Genomic DNA, 21617 nt, shown 5'->3' with positions numbered 1-21617 from the left:
GGAGTGAACCATTGGATGGAAGATCTTCCTCTCTGTCTCTCCTCCTCTCTGTATATCCGGCTTTCCAATAATAATAAAATCTTTTTAAAAAAAAAAATTTTCAGGGATCTCATGACCTGTGCACTTACAATCAAATCTGTATCACGATGGAGTGTAATTCTCATTCATAGAAGAAAACGTGAGCTCTGGGTCCAAGCTGCCAGTTACAGGATCTTTCAGCAGGTGCTCACAGTCACGGCCATCTCTCACCACCAGGGAGCAGCTGTCATGCAGTTCCACAGACGGCCAGACTCTGCCTCCCATGGCCTCTGAACATTTACCCCCCCACGGTGCTTCACACACTCACAACACCTAGATAAAGCTTAAGGCTGCAGATGGAGTAATACCTACACACATGCTCATTTTCTTTACGAATGATCATCAACAAAAGTTTCCTAAGCCTTGCCTCTTTCTCAGGATACCCTTAGAGCCTTTCTCTTCCTGATAAAAACTTGCCAATGAGTCACTCTCAAGGCCTCATCTGCCATACATTGTAATCCCTTGTAAAACAGTTTGTATCCAAGCATCTCATTCATTCCTTCATGTACACACATTTTGTATGTCTACAATGTATCGCTTCTCAGCCTTATGGCTAAGATCAAGTGTAGTGTGTCTACAATGTGCCAGGCCCTATGCTGGGTGCTGCGGCTAGGGGTGAACCAAGAGATGAAGTTCCAGTTTGTGGAGGGATTAACTAGAAATGCTCTTAGCAGGGATGATTAAACCCCACCTCCAATCTCTGCCCTGCAACAAGTGAACAAACATCAGGTGCCACCCACAGTCCCAGGCACATAGAAGCCTAGAATGATCAGGTATCTTTCCCATCTAGAATCTTGGAGAGGATTAATTATGTAAACAAATAGTTTTTAAAACAAGGATATGGTAAGGACCACAGTGAAAGTCCAAACTAAGTGACTGGTACTTTTCTTGCTATGAGAGTCAATGACAGCCTTTGGATGAGGCAGCATTTGAGCTGCCTCAAAGGCTCCACCAATAATGCGTCTTAGTTGTCCACTCTCCTCTAAGCCACCCAAGTCTGGGAAAGATTCCTTGCATTTTATAGACACAAAATTGAGTCCCAGTAGGAGAGTGTTTCTTTGCGCTTTCCCAGCAAGCCAGCAACATGACGATTCTCCATCAGGCCTCAGCACAGACACAGTAGTTCTGTGGGATAATTGCATTTTAATTGAGCTGTCTGTACTACTCCGTACATGCCCCTGCAGAGATAGAAGAATGAGTAGTTTGATAAATAAGATCTTTTCCACTAATAACTGCTTCTACATAAGGATGACGGAGCCAACCACTGGGAGAAGGCGTCACTGAAAAGGGTGTGCTGAGAGATTCATAGTTTTCCAAGTAATTCTGCAATTTGAGATGAATGTGGCTAAGCTGGTATTCTCTCATGTAGAGAAATCAGTGCACCTGCCAATCAGGGTGTGGGCGACTCCCCTGTCCCCAGAGCTTTGGTTGTGATTCGAGTAATGTGTGATTTTATACTTTAATCTCTCATGTAAGTACCCTGGGGAGGGGGATGTCATCCATGGCCAGGCAGTATGTACAGGGATTGCTGTGGATGCGCGGGGAGTCATCTGTTTTCATCACAGTGTTAGCTCCACTTTGAGGTGTGCTGGAGCACAGTTACTCGCTGCCATCCCATTAGTCCTTCCTGCTAGTGGACAGGAACATACTGTGGACCCTACAACCCACAACACATGAGGAGTACTTCTTGCTCTGGCCTTTACTGTCTTCCTACCTCTCCTCTTAGCCCTGGAAAGGCAAGTACAGGAATACAGTTGTGTTTCAATCAGACTGCATGGTTCCAACCCCAGGTCTGCCAAATTATTTCTGGGCAAGTCATGAAGGCCCTCTGAGCCAAAGTTTCCTCAACCATAAAATGTAACTGATTGAAGTACTTCCGTAGCTGGTTGTACCTAACACATTTTCAGTGCCCAGTGAGTGTTGTCTAATTATCTTTACTGTCCTAGCTCCATCCCATCAATCCCTTCTCTCTTTTCAATTTTTGCTTCCTTTTATCTGTGTAGTTTGCCTGCTGGTGTGTGATCACCTTTGGGAATGGATATTTGACACAGGGCTAAACAGCCCTGAAATATGAGTGACATTTATCCTGACAATATGAGGGATGGAGATATAAGAGATAGTATTATCCTGCCTTGATTTATTATTATTAAGCCTTGAAAATAACACCTGCTTGCAACCACATGGCAGCACGTTGAATTAATCCTAAAATATGGCATTCCTTTTCCTAAAAGGGAAATGTTAAATAAAATGAAGCTATGATTAGAAATCCATGTATTTTGCATCTTGCTTTGTGCTACTCTATATGGTCTAGACTCTAACATTACCTTTTGTGCACCACTCAGTTGAAGGGATTTTGCACACCTTCCAGGAAGCCAGGGGCATTTGGGTCACCTTTGTCAGAGGTCCTAATGTTTGGGAATCTGTTCTAAACTTCCTTGTGCCCACCCCAAGTGAAGCTGTGAGCCTCCCTCTGAAGAGTGACATGTGTGCTCACTCTAGAATGTGTTTCTAAGGAGACGAGCCCTAGGTGGAGGTCAGAAGACAGGAAACAGAGGCTAACAAATGACTCAAAATAATATTACAGTTACTGAGAAGTCCTCCATTTCAACAGCACCAGCTGATCCAGGGGATGGCAGACAGGGTCCCACAAATATAAACAGAGATGATTATTTTCAACAAGCAGTATGACTGGGACCTTTCCCAGCTCACTTTCTTGTGCTTTCCTCAACAGTTCGCAAAGGATATCGGATCCAGGCCGACAAAGAGAGAGACTCGATGAAGGTCCTGTACTACGTGGAGAAGGAGCTGGCTCAGTTTGATCCAGCCAGAAGGATGAGAGGCAGATGTAAGCATGTGGTGATTCTGTGGGATCTGTGCCTGGTGCAGGGGTTAGCCACTAAGGGATTTGGGAGTTACTCAACTTGGGCAGAACCAGCAGAAGTGTTGGAGATGCCATGGAAGAAAGCAGGCGCTAGGAAGTGCAAGGGAGAGAAGGGTTTCTGGTGCGAAGAGTAGAGCATCTTCCATGTCCTTGGTTTATGTTGTGTCTCTCCAGGGGCAATCAGTGTTGCTGGGGCTATGGAATCCTGTGGTTTGAAATGTTCTTGTCAGACAGCCTTTCCCTATTACCCCATTTTAAATATATTCAGGATAATGAATTCAGATGTGAAAGCTTAACGATCAGTTTTTTCCAACGTGAAGGGCCCTAGAATTGAACAATCCAGCTGCTGGGTTGCTCACTGAGGCCTTCATGAAAGTGAAACAAAGTGAATTTGGGGAAAGGGCAATGGCATTCTCCAACAGCAGAGATTGAGGAGTGAGCCAAGACGCTGCTCCTTTTGTCCAAAGAACTTCTAAATGACGACATTTGTAGGTAGCAGGATTCCAACCCTTAAGTTCCCCAAAGCCCTTGCTGACTTGGTAGCTGACACTGCCAATCTCTGGGAGGCAACCTGGGGCAGGTCTAACGTAGACTGGAAATTATCAGAGGGTGCCAGCAGGAGTGCTGGGGAGGTAACTAGACTCCCTCTAAACCCTCTTCTTCTTGGAAGCAGCAAGAGACTTGCTGCAATTGTTGGGGAAACAGTTCCAGACGAGAGCAGCTTTATTCAGATGAAGGACAACATATTCCACCCAGTTTGCAGTTCTGAATTTATACTGTCTGTCCTGCATCCCCTGCCACATCCTCCCACCTTACTGGCTATAAAAAGACCATCTCCAGATTGGAATGTCAGGAATGCAGATGTCACTGCACTTGACAAGCTAGTTGTAACCGTGTTGTCATGGATGCCTGGGAAGGGCCAGAGACAGAGAGAATCAGGGACCAAGAAGAAGGCTGTACAGGAAGTCTACAAGCCTCACGGCTTGGAGATAAAGTTACTGAAGTTGAAACTCAAAGATGGATTATGGCTTGGGTGACATCTTCCCTCTACCTAAGTTAACCTGCTCTCCAGAGGCGGGCTGGTGGTAAGGCAGTGCAATCTTGGAATCAGAAGGGACCTTAGAGACTGACCCAGAGGGATGCTGTGAGAGAATGAGCACCGGGAGCCAAAATCTTCACATTCCTCACACAGGAAACACTTGAGCCAGTCTGGGGATGACCCTGCGGTGGAGCAGCAGTTTCTTGGGGCTGAAGGCTCTAGCATGCTAGGACTAGAAGGAATCCACAGAGGTTGCTGAATTCCCTCCTCCTTCATTTTACAGTGGAGGAAGTTGAGCAGGGAGGAAAAGTTGAGCAGGGCCAGTACTTAGGCCAGTGCTGGAGCCAGAACTCAGACATCCCGGAAGCTGTAGGTAGATGTGATGATAGCTTCATAGCGACGTAGGAGAATTACAGGTAGCTTTACTCAGGGATTCTGATTATGAAGAGCAAAGTAACTCCAAGCATGACCACAGAAGTAAAACAATCTTAAAATTTTCATGACAAAATGAAACTCATGGCTGCAGGCTGGAGTAAGAGAGTAACAGATCCTGTAAGAATTGGAAATCTGAGGCCGAGGCTCATGACGTCGTTAGCCAGTGTCCTTCACTTGCCTTGCCTTTCTAAGTGGGGAGTGGCCAATGAGCTGTTTTCCCAGGACAGCAAACTATCTCCCAGGAAAACATGCTTTACCTCCTGTTCATGTCAGCAAAATGTTATGAGAATACAGCCATAGTGATTTACTCAGTTATCATCAACAGCTGCTTTCGCTCTATAATGTAGAATTAGAGACTTCCAACATGATGGGCTGCAAAATCTAAAATATTTACGCACTGACCCTTAATAAAACAAAAATGTACCTGTTCCTGACTTAGTATTCTATTATTGGCTGTTTTCAGGGTATCTGGGGATGTTGATGTTCACGTTCAACCAGGCAGAAATGTTGTAACATACAATCCTGAAAATCCTTGAATATGAATGGTAAAACCAGAAATGAAAAAAAGTCAAGTTTTTCCTGAAGTTTGAGGAGAGTTCTGAAACAACAGTGTTATTTTTTTTCCCCAGTGGTCTCATTTGAAAGTTTTCTTCTGTATGGTTCCCAAGAAATTGGAGTTCACAGGGGTCAAAAGAAAGGCAAAGTTCTAAATATTGTTAACAGCATCTGAATTTATTTCATTTGGCCTAGAAACAAATCAGCCCATTCTTCTTCGAAGGAAGCAGAAATTTTTAAAATTATAGTTTATAATTAAAAAATCAACTGATTGCATGATTAAGTCGAATGGTCTACATCGCAAACCCTGGGTTCCTAGGGCAACCACTAGGATGCTAATCATATGCCACGGGGAGGAGAGGGACTTGGTGTTCTTTGTGTAAAAATTCTCTGTTGCTCCAGGGACTACTGGGAAGTGGGGTTGAGGGAGGTCGAGGGAAACTGAGACATGCATCGGTGCCCTTCCCATACTGTCTTGGCTCACCTCTCAACAGCCAGCCTCAAACCTGGCAAATATTGCTCTTGATAATATTTTGAAGTTCTAATGAAAAAACTGTGCAGAACAACTGGGTTCAGTTACACTGCAAATAGAATCACCAGATTTCCCTTTTCAGTAAAATGAAATTCAATACATTGCAGAGTTTTATAAATAAGCAGTTGGGCTTTCTTTCCTCTTCTTGCTTTCTAGAACTGTGAATCTGGTCTTTGCTCACTACGGCTTTTGGGAAAAGCTGCCTAGATCACTGTAAAAAAAGAGCAAGTTGTGACCAGCTCCACCCCTTACCTTTGGGGCCTGGGGCCAGAGGACAGGTAGAAGCCCTGGGGCCATCAGTGCAGCCTGCCCTTCGTTTCGTCTCATACCCTCACTCTGGCACATAACCTTGAAACATACTTTAGGGAGGGCAAAAGCTCACGTAGGCACTATAGGTGGACTTGATGCCACCTGGGCAGCACATTGCAGGTTCTCGGATGAACATGTTCCAAGAGGGGGGCAAACACTGATGTCAGTGGTGCACTTGCTAAAGGCTCTATGGACTTGCTGTGTAGGAGGGGCACAGCCAAAGGCAGCTGGCCTGTGCAGAGCTGCTAAAGGCCAGGGCAGGACTGGTCCCAGGGGCTCCATCCCCAGGGAAGATTCTCTCTCTCTCTCTTTGCCCTTCTGGCTTGGCATAGTTGGCATCATCATCACAGTCATCACAGAGCTATAGAGGAAGAAGAAAAACATTGAGCATGGATGATGTTACACTGGGAGGAGGCCAGCTGCAGAGATCCCAAGTTCTGGGAAGCCTGCCTTAGGTAGAACAATAACAATTGTTCTCCTTTTGTAAGAACAGAGCATGCAGCATGCCTCCCCTTCTGTAAGCAAGTAAGCTTCCAACTGGAGCCAACTCCTGCCAAGCTAAAAACACAAACACCATTAGTGTAGGTCTACCAGCCTCCCTGGGCAGCACGGAGGCCCCAGAGCTAGAATTTCGTAGAGCTTCTGGTGTCAACCCTGACCAGGCCTCCCTTCTTGCTGAGCCCATAGAAACCTCTGTCCTGTCTTCACAGATAACAACACCATCTCGGAACTCAGCTCCCTGCACGAAGAAGACAGCAATTTCCGCCAGTCTTACCATCAGATGCGAAGCAAGCAGTTCCCTGTGTCTGGGGACTTGGAGAGCAACCCTGACTACTGGTCAGGTGTCATGGGAGGCAGCAGTGGGGCCAGCCGGGGGCCCTCAGCCCTGGAGTACAACAAGGAGGACCGAGAGAACTTCAGGCACAGGTGAGGGCTGTGAGCGCAAAGGAGCCCGAGGCAGGCAGACCCCAGGTTGCTCTGAGCCAGCAGTGTCTCTGTCTGCCGAGGAATGCTTCATTCCAGGCCCTCTGGAATGGGTGCGCCAGACCTGGAAGGGCCCTGGTTAGCTGACCTCTTGTCCTCTGGCATTTTATGCTGCATCATTTTTGTTCATTAGTTCTGTGAAGGGCAAAATGCCAAACACTTTGTACTACACATTGAATTCTATTGACGCCCCCATTTTAAGTTGGGAGAATGGAAACCTCCAGGTGGGAAGGGACTTAGGGTGATACAGCCAACAACTGTAAGGAATGCAGATTCCACACCGTGTGTTGCTAATCCACCACCTTTACCTTTCTCTTGCCAACTGCCAGGGACCTCGGCTGTGTGTCCTGCCGCTTGCACTGGTCACACATGCGGCTGCCAATCAGAGGTCCCCTATGACCAGAAGGCAGTTTTTCAAGGGTGTGTTTTTAGCATGCTTAGACCCTGCAAGAATTTTAACTAACACAACCCCCATTTTGGTCATTCACACAAACCCGTGAGACAGACAACGCTAGCCCTCCCTGGATCGATCTTGGATGTGGAAGGTGCCAAAATGACCCAGTCAGCCAAGCAGCACGGTCCCTAGAACGTTCCTGGGTCCCTTGCGCGTGCGTGGCTAGGGCTGTGTCTTTGGGCCCCCAGTGATCGCCTCTGTAGGAGCCGGTGGCCTCACCAGTGCCTTCCTCTTGCCCACAGCCAACAGCGCTCCAAATCAGAGATGCTGTCCCGGAAGAACTTCGCCACGGGGGTGCCGGCCGTGTCCATGGACGAGCTGGCGGCCTTCGCCGACTCCTACGGCCAGCGGCCTCGCCGGGCCAACGGCAACAGCCACGAGGCCCGCGGCGGCAGCCGCTTCGAGCGCTCGGAGTCGCGCGCGCACGGGCCTTTCTACCAGGACAGCTCCCTGGAAGAGTACTACGGGCCGCGCAGCCGAAGCCGCAGCCGGGAGCCGCTGACCGACGCCGAGCGCGGCTGGTCCTACAGCCCCCCGCGCCGGCGGCCGGCCGAGGACGCGCACCTGCCGCGCCTGGTGAGCCGCACGCCGGGCACGGCGCCCAAGTACGACCACTCGTACCTGAGCAGCGTGCTGGAGCGCCAGTCGCGGCCCGAGGCCGCCAGCCGCGGCGGCAGCCTGGAGACGCCGTCCAAGCTGAGCGCACGGCTGGGCCCGCGCAGCGCCTCCTACTACGCCTGGTCGCCGCCCTCCACCTACAAGGCGGGCGCAGCGCAGGGCGCGGACGACGACGACGACGACGACGACGAGGACGACGACGATGATGGGGACGCACCCGACGACGCGCTGCCGCCCTACAGCGAGCGCGAGCTGAGCCGGGGCCCGTCCTACCGCAGCCGCGACCTGTCCTTCCACAGCAACTCAGAGAAGAGGAGGAAGAAGGAACCCGCCAAGAAAACAGTGAGGCCGCGCCTGGTGCTGCTTCTCCACCTGGGCCGAGCAGGGAGTCGCCGGGCGGCCTTGCTGCCCAGGGCGCGGGGAGGTCGGCTGGGAGGTCACCACGGGCAGGCAGCCCGCCCGGCCTGCCGCGCGAAGCCCGTCTGCGGGGGCCTTTCTGCAGGCTTCCTGCCTTCAGTGCCAACTGAAGGAAGTAGACCTGGGACTCTGGGAAAGGCAGAAGAGGGAAGTGTGAGAACGGTTTACAGAGGGCACTGCGTCTCTAATCATCAGCCATAAGGAGCCATCTGTATAAGGGTTCTAAGTGGCACCCCCACCTCAGGCCTTCAGGGGGTGTCCCAATCAGGGTGCAGAATGTTCTCGATGTGCCTGTGTGTGTGTTATCCTTCCTGTGCCCTGCTCCCTTGGCCAGAGAGTCTGTGATTTTTTTTCCCTACTCATCAGAGGAGTAAGTCTTTAATATCATTAAGTATTTATTCAGTGTTAAAATTTTCATTTTTTCTGAAATATTTTTATTTATGAGCGTGCAAAATACACCTATGTATTTTGCTTGATTTTGCCTCGTCGGTATACCCTGTCTGATTTCCTCATGTAACTCCCCCTACCAACTCCTCTTTGCTGCCCTCCCTGGGTCTTTCTAACGGGAGGAGATTCCCACAGTTGAGACGTTGTGGTTTTGATCAGATTCCCACAAAGTCTACCTAAACACAGAAGGATAGCAGTCACTGCTGTTGACAAGGACACCAGTCACTTCTGTTTTTTGCCCCTTTGACGTTGTTTTGACTGGGTACTGTGGGAGGAAGTCATTGGGTCCCCACCCAGTTTGTTTTCTCTGTGTGGCCTTGCATAGGCTATACTGATTCCTTCTGCTGAGAGCAGCCACTCCTCTCAGCCACCATGTGTGAGCTGTGGACCTCACAGAATCCTCAGGGACAGCCACAGGTGTCTACAAGAGGGAGAGGGACCAAAGTGCCTCTGAGCCCAGTGCTTTGGAGGCCACACTCCAAGCAAAAGTGCTTCTGGCCTCCTGTCCCCTGAGGTGCTGCCCAACCCCTCCCCTTCTTCTTCTTCTTTTTTTAAAGACTCCCAACTGGGCATTCTTTCTTGTGCACACTATGATTGACAAGGCTTTCGGGTGATTTGAGGTTCACCGTAAGCCACCCACACTTGCTGTCATGGAGCTGTAAGTGGTGTAGTTGTCCTTGGGATGGTGGCAGGTTGCTGTGTGGCTGTAGTGAGTTCTGCCAGGATGGATGCTGGCTTCAGCACTAAGAGGCATGCGCACGGCTCTCGACAGGTGGCGGACCCTGCCCAGTGAACTGTCTCTCGGGTCAGCTGCTTCCCTCAGCCAGCACATGGTTTAACGTTGAGCTCTCTCTGCTCTTCCCCAGAACGACTTTCCCACCAGGATGTCACTTGTGGTCTGATGTTTTCAAGACATCTACTGAATGACTAGGAATCAGATGCAGACGACAGGGACAAGACCTCAATCCAAGCAGCAGCAGGCCTGGGATCCTCTCTGGCCACCAGCTCGGAAGATTTGCTGATCTCTTCTTTGGTAAAAGATGACAGGCAGCGTTTAAGAAAGGCTGATTGTAAACCTCAGAGCCCGGCTAACTAGTTTGAGAAACTTACCAAGAAAACAATGACAAGTGAGAAAATTCTCACAAGAGTTTCTCAGTTTATCCTGTGCAGCCTGCTTCCATACAGATCCTGGACTTCATTTCTAATTCTGCAGAGGCGTTAGCTCTGGACTGGTAATCTCTGAAAGTCGCCTATGACTACGGCATACTTTTCTATATCTCCCATGCTATGCTTAGAGACGGAAGAATTTCTGACTGCTGTAGGAAGAAGGCTTTCAGGCAGAATACAGGTTTTCTCCCTATCACTTCTCAGTCACTAGTTATTGTCATTACGCTAAAATCAGATCTTCGATGAGCTCAATGGCAGCAGCCTGCTGGACATTTACAGAAATCACTTCCATTTGCTGTTCTGAATGAAAATCCTTGAGTGGCTGGGACAGAAAGAGAGAGTACACCCTTTTGGGAAACTGTCTAAGTGATATTTCTTTTTTCCATTCTGAGAGTATAAACCGCTTTTCCTTTCTGCTCTACACATCAACATCTGAGCCTTGGTCATAAAGGGCTCGCCTCTCCTGACATTTCCTGAGGTTGGTGCCACACAACGGGGCCCCACCTCCCTGTGCACTCTGATTAAGTTGTCATCAGGTGCCTTTTGATAAGTGTTTCAAATACACGCATGAAAGGAGTGAGAAGAAAAAGGAGGAGAGCAGGAATGCAAGATAGAAAGTATGTAAGAGAAAAAGAAATGTAGTTGCATTATATTTTGCATGTGAGACCTTTCCCACACAAGCTCCTCTCAATCACTTCTGGTTGTGTAGTTCATTGATCATGAATTGTTTCTGCCATCTCAGTCCCAGGACGCCAGGAATGTGGGGTATGCATCTTTCAGCCTGACTGGGCTGCCACTGTGGATGCTTTTTGGAGACAAGGCAGCACTTTCTTGGAGTGCTTCCTATTCCTACCCTTGCCTAAAAAACAGGTTTTACACAAATTCCAAAAGTTGATCCTACTGGATTTTATAATTTGCTTGGATTGAAAAAACTGACCATACGCTCTCTCTTTGTTTATCATCAAGAGGTACAGTCCGTTTTGCCACCCTTAAATCTGGAGTTGACCATTTGATTGGATTTAACCAGTGACTCTACAACAAATGTGCCATAAGTAAAAACTTGACCTTTCTTGATGCTCTTGAGAAATGTATAGCCACCGTTGAGGGAATGAACCATGACTTACTTGCTGCGTCATGAGAGAAAGGGGGCTAGTTGGCCCTACCCCCCTATGTTGCAGCCTGCTGGCTCTTAGATAATTTGCAGATACATAAATGAACTCAACCGCACATCAGAAGAACTGCCTAGCTGAGCCCAGCCCAAATTGCTGATTCCTACCCAAAGCATGAGGAGTTGGGGCACTCTGTATGCTAATTTCTCTTCAAGGACAAAACTGACTCTTCTTGTCAGAATGTTCAGCCCTATGTCTTTCAGTGTCTTGTGGCCTCCGCTGTGCTTGATCGACTTTTTCACCCTGCGCTGCTATGGTGGGCCGTGTGATTGAGTCAACTCATTGGAGGAGCACAATGATGAGGACTGACCTTGTTCCCTAACCCAGCAGTGGTCCATTCCCTATCTGTGGATCTAGATCAACCTCTAAAGATGATCTCTCCTCAAGCATCTCTTTGGCTTTCTCCCAAGCTGCCTAACTGGAGCTGAAACCTACTTTCAGAGTACCGTTCCACTAGTATCTTTTGTGCTTAATGGCATTGCCGAGAAAGTCCTAAATGTGCAATGAAAAAACAAAAACAAAAAGCAGCTGAATGAGGGTCAGGAGGATGGACTGGTCTCACTGCTTGTTGGGCAACTGACTTTCCAAAGGACTTCCCAGTTACCCTGACCGCTCCCACAGGAACCAGGAGGACAGTTCAACCCAGGCTTGGCACTGCCAAGGGCTGGAAGACACAAACTTGGTGCTGAGCTTCAGACCTGCTGGCGTCCCTGGCTTCTGAAAACAAAGGTCTAGTCTGTTTGGGCCCCAATCTAGAACATCTTTTTCAGTCACCAGCTTTGGATTTCAACTTGCTCAGGCAATTTTGGAAAATATTGTGTAGCTGCCGTAGCTATTATCACTGTGTCAGGCTTCTCACCACCAAAGAGCCCCATAGCACCAGCTGCAGAGACCAAAAAATATTGCTTTTCTTAGCCAGGGGCGTGGATGATCTTGGTGAACGTCGAGAACAACGAGAAACAATTAATAAAAATGGAAACCTGCAGTTCCGAAGACAGTGAGACTATAGACAGACAATTTAAAAATACAAAGACGATAGCTCGCTACTGAAACAGCCTTGGGGAGCGGACTCATTCTCCGTAGACTTCTAGTTCTTCAGGGAAGAGAAGAGGAACAACAGATATGTCTGGATATGTGGACAGGAGATAAGGCCAAATAGTCAAGACAAAGCTGGCTTCTCCATGTATTTCTTTGTTTTCTTTGCCCCTGAATAGTGTGTCTGCAAAGGAAGTGCACATACACTTATCTTCTTACATTTTGTTGGAATACAAAATAAGTCTTGTATAAGACATAGTTTTTGTCCAGTGGGGCTGTGTAATTTATATGAGAGATAAGATATTCCTAAAGAAAGAGGATATAAATATGAAATAGTGCTATGGGTAAATTACAATAAACCCAGAGATTTAAAATGATTTTGTTTTCTATTTTAATGGGAATATTTTGAGATGTTACCTTTGTGTATATTGTTCATCTATACCATTTCAACATCTGCTCAGTGGTCTGCATAACCAAGGAAGTGAGTTAGGGCAGGAAGGGGTGAACACGAGGGGCCCAGAGGCCCGTGAATCATAGCTGAGTCAGGGACATGCTGGGGGAAGGAGTGTGAATGCAGGCGACAGGAGGTGTGCCCTGGTGGATGAGCTGCTTCCCTAAGCCACGCACTGCCTCGTTAGAGGCTCGGGATGATTGCCGTGCACCTGTAGGCATGTTTCAGCTATTCCATCCAAGCATATTCGCAGGGGAGCTTAGCACCCGTTCGTTCCCCAAAGACTCAGTTCTGCCGTTTTGAGTGCAGCTTCCTGCCTTCCTAATGCAGGGCTGGTCTTGCAGACATGGTGGGCTTCTTTCTTCCAACCCCTCACTCTCCATCTTGCAAGGTGAGACTCGGGCACTGTGGTTGGAAAGGGGCTGCCACCCAGAGCCAAGATACAGAGCTCCATCTGATTGTGTTTCTGAATAGTCTGCAGAAGTTCATATAGGAAATCTGATTTGGTCTTAGGCAGCCTTGGAGGGAAGCCTTAATAACAGATGTTATAATTCACACATGCCCCTCTCTATATAAATTTCTATTGGATGAGAAACCATCATTAGTGAAGTCTTCAACCTACTAAATCTTTAGCCTCCAGGTTTATAGATCTTCCCTGCTGGGTCTATGTTTCTCAGAATTGTCTAATGGTAAGAATTAGTGGAATGCTATTGTTACAAGGGTGTCATTGGCTAATAAGAGTATTTGAACAGGTCTAGAGTCGGGATTTGTACTTCTAACACGCACTTCAACAAAGTCTTGCAAATTAGATACATTTGAGAAACAGGCATTAGGTTGTACCTGTGGTGCGCCCCAAAGTGTGGATCGCTTGGGCTTGAACTTTGGAATTTTTTCAAATAATGCTGATGGGGACCCCGTCACCCACAAAGGGCTGAGGGTCCAGAGGCCCCAGAAGTCTGGCTACAATGCTGGTAACTGGCCCACCTGCGTCCAATAGTGGACAGACTGTGTGAGAGGAAGAGTTAGGAGTGTTCCCCCAGGAACCTGTGCTTCATGTTTCTATTCCCAGAACAGTGATGTGTTTTGATAGTTACAGATCAGTCAACAAGAATTATAGGTAATTCCCTCATTCCCTTGATGCCATCCTGAGCCAAACTTCTATCATGAATAGAAAGAAAAGGGCCCTTGGGGAAAAAGGCAAATGTAAATCCTTCTGAAGGTATTCAGATCATCAACTTGGCTTGTTAGCACCACCGCCCCCTGCAGACCCAAAGTGAGATATGCAAGGGCAATAAAAGCTACATCCTTCCCAAATAAAATCAATGTGTTTGTCCGGGTCACAGAAGGAGTTTGACATTGGCTGATCAAATGTAGAACCCAAATTCACCGAATACTGGTCCAGGTACTTAAAGTGTTGGAAGAAATGTCCCTAATGTTTTAGCTCCTAGGATCCTACCTCCTGGCAGCTGGAAAGCTGTTTGAAGGAAGCTGGAGGCAAGGGGCTTTTAACATTAACGTGGAACTAAGGAGCTGAGCAACTTTAAGCAGCTGCCTGGGGTGTTAGCACTGCCTGAGGGCAATGGGAGGATTAATACTGATAATATTTGTATTACTTCTGGGTTTACAGAACCACTTTCATCTGAATGATCTCAGCTGACTCCCATGTGACACAGACAAGGTGGATGTTGTGGTCCCATCACGAAGAGTGACTGAGGCGGAAAAAGCTAAGTGATTTTCCCATTGTCAAAAGGCTTTTAAAACCCTAGAACCAGGCCTTGTAACTGTCTAGGGTTTCCACACTACCCGTGGGTTGGGCATCCGGGTGACTGTCTTCACAGCCAAACGTCTGGGAGAAAAGGTCCTGAGCAGTGTGTTCACCCCTGGGCCAGTGACGGGGTGCAGCTCCAAGGACAGATCCACGCCTGCTTCCCCGACAAGGCGCCAGCCCTCCAGTGCTTTCCTGGCAGGGAACCGATGTCATGCAACAAGTGGTGTTTTTCATTAGTGAGGAGGGGCAAGGCTCTGATGGATTCCCACTCCTGGTCTTCACGTGGAGGCCGTCCTGAGCCGTGCTGCGGATTCATCTGGCTCAGAATTTGATGGCCGAGGGCACGACCTGCTGAGCAGCAGATGCCTGGAGATTTTGAGATAGAAGCAGGAGAAGCCAGATATACACAGAGAGACGAGGCAGGAGGGAAGGAGAAAGATACATTCCTTTAGGGGAAGTGTTGTTAGGGTTGCACACAGAACAATGTAATCCAATCCATTTTTTTTTTCTAGGAAGGCTAAGAGAGATATGCACAGCTTCTCTCCTTGGCTTTTAAGAAAATCACTGTATTAGCAAAGGTATTGGGCACTAGCTTGTGAAAACTGCACAGTGAGAGAAAGAGAAACCAGTAGTATGCCTTAGGATAGTTACATGCCCTATGGCATCTATGCCTTGTCTGTCACATTAGAACAAGTGTTTGCATCACTGTTGCCCATGACTACCCCCTGCATCATACATTAAGTAAATTTTATTGTAATAAAGCATTCTCACGAACTCATAATCGACACACAGGTATGGGTAATCATGCTGTCACATTAGGTGGCCACATTAGGTGGCAGGAAAAAGAATTCTTTGATGTGTGCCTTCTCCAACTTGTTTCCAGCATTCTACCAGAGGAATAGTATTGTGGTGTTGTGGGAGAGGCAGGCACTTGCAAAGCCTTGTGTGTTTTGACAGAGTTCAGTGAGGTGGAGCCTGGATAAATTCTGTTCCCTGCTACTCAGCACACAACTGTTTGGGAAGAGGTGTGTGTAGGACAGGTGGTTGACCATGTGAACTGCTAGAAATTACACTTGGGAAGAAGGAAGCTACTCACACATTATTCTGACATTAAGAGAAGACCATTTAAAGCCATGGCTAGCAGGACCCGGCAGCGTGGCCTAGCGGCTAAAGTCCTTGCCTTGAATCCGCTGGGATCCCACATGGGCGCCGGTTCTAATCCCGGCAGCTCCACTTCCCATCCAGCTCCCTGCTTGTGGCCTGGGAAAGCAGTTGGGGACGGCCCAATGCGTTGGGACACTGCATCCGCGTGGGAGACCTGGAGGAGGTTCCTGGTTCCCGGCTTCAGATCAGCGCAGCACCAGCCCGTTGCGGCTCACTTGGGGAGTGAATCATCTGACGGAGGATCTTCCTCTCTGTTGTCTCTCCTCCTCTCTCTGTATATCTGACTTTGTAATAAAAATAAATCTTCAAAAAAAAAATTATAAAACCATGGCTAGCAAAAGGAGTGGTGAAGGACCTCAAAGAAGCATTAATCCTCTCTTAACAGCCAGATCCTGTTGAGGGGGTTCCAGATTTTAGGGTCTGGGTTGAGTAGAAAATCTGTCCTTGCTCGAAATGTCTGGACTCAATTCTTTGAGCGGTGACTTAGAAATGTCAACATGTGCATTTTCATTCACAGGTAGGCTCTACAGCAGTTTCACTTTGCTTCCTGTGGACTTTTAATGGCTTTATTTACTATTTCAAATGTGTTGCTGCTTTAGTTCTTCAGTAGTTAGAAAGTACTTGTTTAAAATCACTCTATGTCGGGAGCACTGCACGTGTGCCCTAAGATGGCGCTGAGACCTCTCCTCCCTCCAGAGCTTGGCGGTACACAGGTTTCAGGAAGTGCCTTCTGATTGGCCCGTAGCTGCATGCTTAGCGCGTGTGCTACACGTGATCAGAGCCATGATTGGCGTGCCTGCCGCGTGCATCAGTGACCTTTAAGCTGATTGGACTAGGATTGTATTTAGCGGTGGGGGTTTCAGGAAGAAAGGGGGCCAGCACAGGAAGACGGAGACAGACTGACGGACGGACTGAGACGGAGGACAGAGTACGACTGGGACGGACGGACGGACAGACAGAAGACTAGGGGTGACGAGGAGGTTGGGGAAATGAAGCGGAGACAAACGGGAGGAAAAGGGAGAAGTCGAGTCGACTGGCTGGGAAACGGACGGGTTGGAAGAATAAAGTGCCTCAAGATATAGAACCTGGAGTGTCGGGTGAATTCTTCTGCGGGACGGAAGACCCCGACAACTCTATGGGCTTTTTCTACACATCTTTTCTTCCTACATTTTGGGTCTTCCTTTTGAATTTTTTTTTTTCCTGTGACAACGTGTTGACAGGCTACTGTGTCCGTTTATATTGATGGGAAATGAAGCCCATTTTATTCTTGTTCTTGAAAGCTTATTTCGCTGGCTGTATGATTCTTAGCTGACAGATACTTTTTCTCAGCACTTGAAATTATTATTCCACTCCTGCTCTTCTGGAGAAGCCTGTTATAAATCTAGATAGCCTTCCTTTGTAGATAATCTTTCTTGATTCTGCTGGTTTTGAGAATTCTTTTTTGGTATATCTTTTTGATTTAGTCAAAAGTTGACCAGCGGTGGATTTCTTCCTGTTTTTCTAGATTGGGAGTTGTTATGTTCCTCAATCTGTGGATTACACTTTCTGTCAAATGTGGAAAGTTTGCGGCTTTAATATGTCTAGTTTTCCTTCTTTTGAAGATTTTTGTTTGAAAGTTCCGATGTCTGTTAGATTTTCCTATCTCCCATATTACTCTCTCTTTTGTACTTTCCATCTCTTTATTGTCCATCCTCTCTCTATTCTAGACAATTTCTTCAAGTTCATCTTGCAGCCCATTAATTTTCTTTTTAGCTGATTCCAAGTCTCCCATGAGTATTAATTTTAATCAATGAACTCTTGCATTTAGAGAAGCTAAAGCTAACTCTTTCAAGCCTGCATTGTCATTGTTGAAAGTGTCTTTCTCCTTACTCTTATGTGTAGTTATCTTCTTCTAACCCACAAAGCGCAATTTAAAATTCTTAGCTGGTAATTCATGTATCTAATGTGTTTGCCCAGTCGTGGAGTTTGCTAAGTATGTTGTCTCTCACGCATGGTTTCTTGATGCTTTGGGTGATTTGATTTGTGATTGTGAGCTCATATTTGGTGGAATGTCACTGCCTGTCAAGGAAGACCTTTTCTGCTCGTATCTTCCCTGCTCAGAGACTCCCTAAGTTACAAACACTCTGACGGGCTCAGAGGAATAGGTGATTGACTCAAAGAGTACCAGTGTTAAGTGGAAAAACTCATGGAAGTGCACTCATTTCTCTCTAATGCAAGCTGAAAAGAAACTTCAGTTAGGAGGGCAGAAAGTTTGCGCTTTACCTGTTGTCCAGAGTTGGACCACTGTGAGAAAATAGCCATATTGATTACAGACATAGGACTGAAAGAAGAGAAGGCCATTGGTTGTCAAGAGTCACCAAAGATGTTGTGAATGTGGAATTCGCTAGAGAAGCAAGGAAGGCCTAGACCTACAGAATGGATTAGAACTGAGCAGAATCAAAGTTTTCATCGTGATTGCCTGTTTCAATCCAAACTCTTTTGTTTCACATCAAGAACTAACAAGTAAATTGATTTCAGTTTCTCTTGGAAGATCTTAGCAGAGACATCCCAATAACACTCATTACCCCATTTAGGTGCACATTATGTTTTCTGCTGAATTGATTCTAGGCATTTCCCGTATGCTTATCAGTTCACCTGCAGTGATTCTCCCAGCAGCACAGCATGAGATGCAGGGAGGCTAGTAAGTCCCTCAGAGCAGGTGAGTAAGTTAGCCAGACATGCCATCTAGTGGCACTCATACACGGGAGTGCCTCTTGCTGATTTTCCAGGACTCAAAAGTCTTAACTGGAGGCGTGTCTCACATTATTGCCAAGATGTATTCCTTAAAAGGTATATATAAAATAACTTTCATGTAACAGGAGTTCTTTATTTAGAAGTGGTGAGTTCTTATGGTGCCGGTGTGATAGCTCAGTTGGCTTATCCCTCACCGACAGGTGCTGTCATCCCAGTGGGTACCAGTTCAGGTCTTGACTGTTCCACTTACCATTCATCTCCCTGCTTCTTTCCTGGGAAACCATCAGAGCATGGCCCAAAGCCTTGGGTCCCTGCATCTATATGGGAGATCCTAAAGAAATTCCTTGCTCCTGGTTTTGGATTGGCTCATTTGGGAGGTGATGCGGATAGAAAATGTTTCTCTGTGTCTCTCTTCACTCTGTAAATCTGCCTTTAAAAACTGGTGAGTTCTGCTGCATGCTTTGCAAGTTTAGAACTTGTTATAGCATGTTTTTGGGCCAGAGTTTCTGTGGATGCCAACTGAAGGAAACCTTAAAGGTAGAAATTAAGCACACACCTTCCTTGATTCAAGGCGATTTTAAAATGTGATTTTAACACCATGGAGTTTTAAGTGCTTTCTAAAGTCAGAACAGAAACCTAATTATACAATAGAGCGAAGCCAGTTTCTACTTAACAAGCAAATGCTGTGTCATCCAGCTGTGCAAATCAAGGGCACGGATTGCCTATTCCCAGGCCTTCGAGCGTGTAGAAGCATGAATCCGTCGGTCTCTCCTTCTTCACTCACTCTCCTTTATCTCTAGAAAAACAAGCAGAGAAGATGCTATGGTCACAGGTAGAATCGCCTGACTTTTCGTAAACAACTCTTGTTCTCTGGAAACAGTTTCTTTTCTTTTGCTGTGTATCTTGCCTGGTGTCCTATGGCCAGTGCATTCTCCCCTGCTCCTTTCCTCCCTGGAGACGTTCCGTCTCAGCAGAGTGAAGGTGAAGGAGCTCTGTGGCAACTCCTTTGTTCACCTGCACAGAGCAGGCACACTCACGAGAATACGTGACTCCTCTCCGCTTGGCCCTTTGGCATTGCCGGCATTGCTGCTGTCATCTAGGCAACTGGTTTTTCTTATTCCTTCACGCCACGTGACAGACAGTGAAGTTCAGTTCACATTTCAATTACCAATTGACAGAAAGCCAATGCACACTAACTCAAGGGAGGGGAGAAAACAGGTAGAAGGGAGGTGGTTTATTAGAATGCTTCTGTAGCAGTTTACAAGATGAAGAAAGAACTGGAGGGACTGGAGACACATCTGGGTCTTTTAAAAAAAAAGATTTACTTTTATCTGTTCACAAGGCAAAGTGATGGAGGTAGAAATGGAGAAAGAAAGAAATGTCTTCCCTATGCTTGTTAATGCTTCAAGTGACCTTGGTGGCCAGAGTTGGGCCAGGTGGAAGCCAGCAGCTGGAACTCCATTTGCCTCGCTTGTGGTGCCCAAGTGCTCAGGTCATCCTCCACTGTCTTTGCAGGCACATTAGCAGGGAGCTGGCCTGGATCAGCAGCGGGGACTTGAACCTGTCCTCAGATATGGGATGTTGGAGTTGCAAGCAGCAGCGTAACTTCTTGCACTACAATAACAGTGCCCACATCTGGACATTAATGTAGTTAGCATCTCTGTGTCCACTTGTCTGCGTGCACCTGTATTAGGATAGCCTTTCTCTAAATTGCAGAAATATAACCACTAGCAATTTAAAAGTCACACTTTTCTAATCATCTGAACCAACAGGTGAAGAGCCTGTTCATGAGAACAGCGTTAGGGGCAGGCTGTAATCAACGTGGCTCAATATTGAATCGTGCATCCATATCTGAGTCCGACATCATGGCCTGAGGCCTGGAAGTCCGTTCATGACCAGGAAGGTGAGCTAGACTGCATTGTGGGACATTTTTCTGAAGGAGAGAAGGAGATGTATTGCCATTAGAAGTGAGCAAAAGGTGTTGGGCAGACGAAACAAAGGCATAGCTACAGCACCACGTATCCACTTCACTTTTTTTTTTTTTTCATTATTGGAAAGTCGGATATACAGAGAGGAGGAGAGACAGAGAGGAATATCTTCCATCCGATGTTTCACTCCCCAAGTGAGCCGCAACGGGCCGGTGCGCGCCGATCCGAAGCCTGGAACCAGGAACCTCTTCCAGGTCTCCCTCATGGGTGCAGTGTCCCAATGCATTGGGCCGTCCTCACCTGCTTTCCCAGGCCACAAGCAGGGAGCTGGATGGGAAGTGGAGCTGCCGGGATTAGAACCGGCGCCCATATGGGATCCCGGCGTGTTCAAGGCGAGGACTTTAGCTGCTAGGTCACGCTGCTGGGCCCTGACTAACCCATTTGTATTTCCTCCTATGATGTCAGGGAACACTGGGCAGAGTCCTTTCTATGCAGCTTTGCCACAGGGTATGTAACTGGTGAAGTATACTAAAAGCTCGTTCATTAATTTCTGGGAAATCAATCTATTGCTTATCTAATCAAATACTACAAATGGTACTGCTGCCTCCTTCCATTCTAGCTTTTGACATTGGATTTCAAACAGAATTTTTGACAAGTTTTAACACATTTAGAGCAGCAGATTCTTGAGGAGAAAATGCGTGTATTAAGGGAGATCCTCTTGAAGGAGGTGAGTACCATGTCCAAGGCACTCCGCCACAAGGGATACCCAGAGCATGTGCGTGGAAAATCTGACTCTAAACAAACAACTTTTTCAAAGGAAGGTGGATTTTTTCACAATGAACCAAGCACTTGTTGGAGTAGGAATTGGGAGACTTTGATAAGGAAACATCTGGCATCGTACGACTCTTGTGTCGACTTCTGGTGTTTCAGTGGGAAGTCTTGAAGAAGTGACAGTGCTTCCCCATTAGCCAACCTTGTTCTCAATCCAGGAGATGTGTCAGCAGTTTGTCTCAGGGAAGCTCAAAATGAAAATTAACTGTTTAAACATTTAATGTTTAGATCCTCAAGGAGACCAGTATTTCTTGTCAAGTCGCCAAAATGTTCCCCACAGCATGAGAAAGCAAAAGTCAACTTCACACTCACACCAGGGGAACTTTCAGGGATAAAAGGGAGTGACTTGTTTCTGGCTTCAGATAGTTGCAGCCTGGCAGTAGGCCATGCTGACCTGCACTGGGGACAGGGCATTGGGTGACACATTGGGTGCCTGGCCCAGTGGGTGCCTGGACGCTCTGAGTCTAGGCCAAACACCAGAGCACTGCATAATCCACCCAAGGGGGCAAGCTGGAACCCTCCCATGCCTCGTGTCTTGATGATAATGAGTTTGCAAACATGCATATGCCTCCTGAGCTGAAAACTCAGGTAACAAGTGGATGAGTTGAAATGAAAGCACCTG

At 47.2% G+C, this 21617-nt stretch overlaps 1 protein-coding gene across 5 annotated transcripts in view; it reads left to right on the top strand.

Moving 5' to 3' along the window:
• The window catches only part of ILDR2 (immunoglobulin like domain containing receptor 2), a 56220-nt gene extending 46142 nt beyond the window's left edge, over positions 1-10078 (top strand). For all 5 annotated transcript variants that reach the window (XM_058660580.1, XM_058660577.1, XM_058660579.1 and 2 more), the window contains 4 exons: positions 2810-2923; positions 6540-6756; positions 7510-8227; positions 9616-10078. In XM_058660580.1, coding sequence (XP_058516563.1) covers positions 2810-2923; positions 6540-6756; positions 7510-8227; positions 9616-9651 — 1085 coding nt within the window. In that variant the 3' untranslated portion in view covers positions 9652-10078. The remainder of the gene's footprint in view (positions 1-2809; positions 2924-6539; positions 6757-7509; positions 8228-9615) is intronic.
• Positions 10079-21617: the final 11539 nt, after the last annotated feature.

Source organism: Ochotona princeps, chromosome 2, assembly GCF_030435755.1.
Source record: "Ochotona princeps isolate mOchPri1 chromosome 2, mOchPri1.hap1, whole genome shotgun sequence".
NCBI lineage: Eukaryota > Metazoa > Chordata > Mammalia > Lagomorpha > Ochotonidae > Ochotona > Ochotona princeps.
The sequence above is the reverse complement of the archived record's forward strand: the minus strand, read 5'-3'. Positions and strand labels throughout refer to the sequence as shown.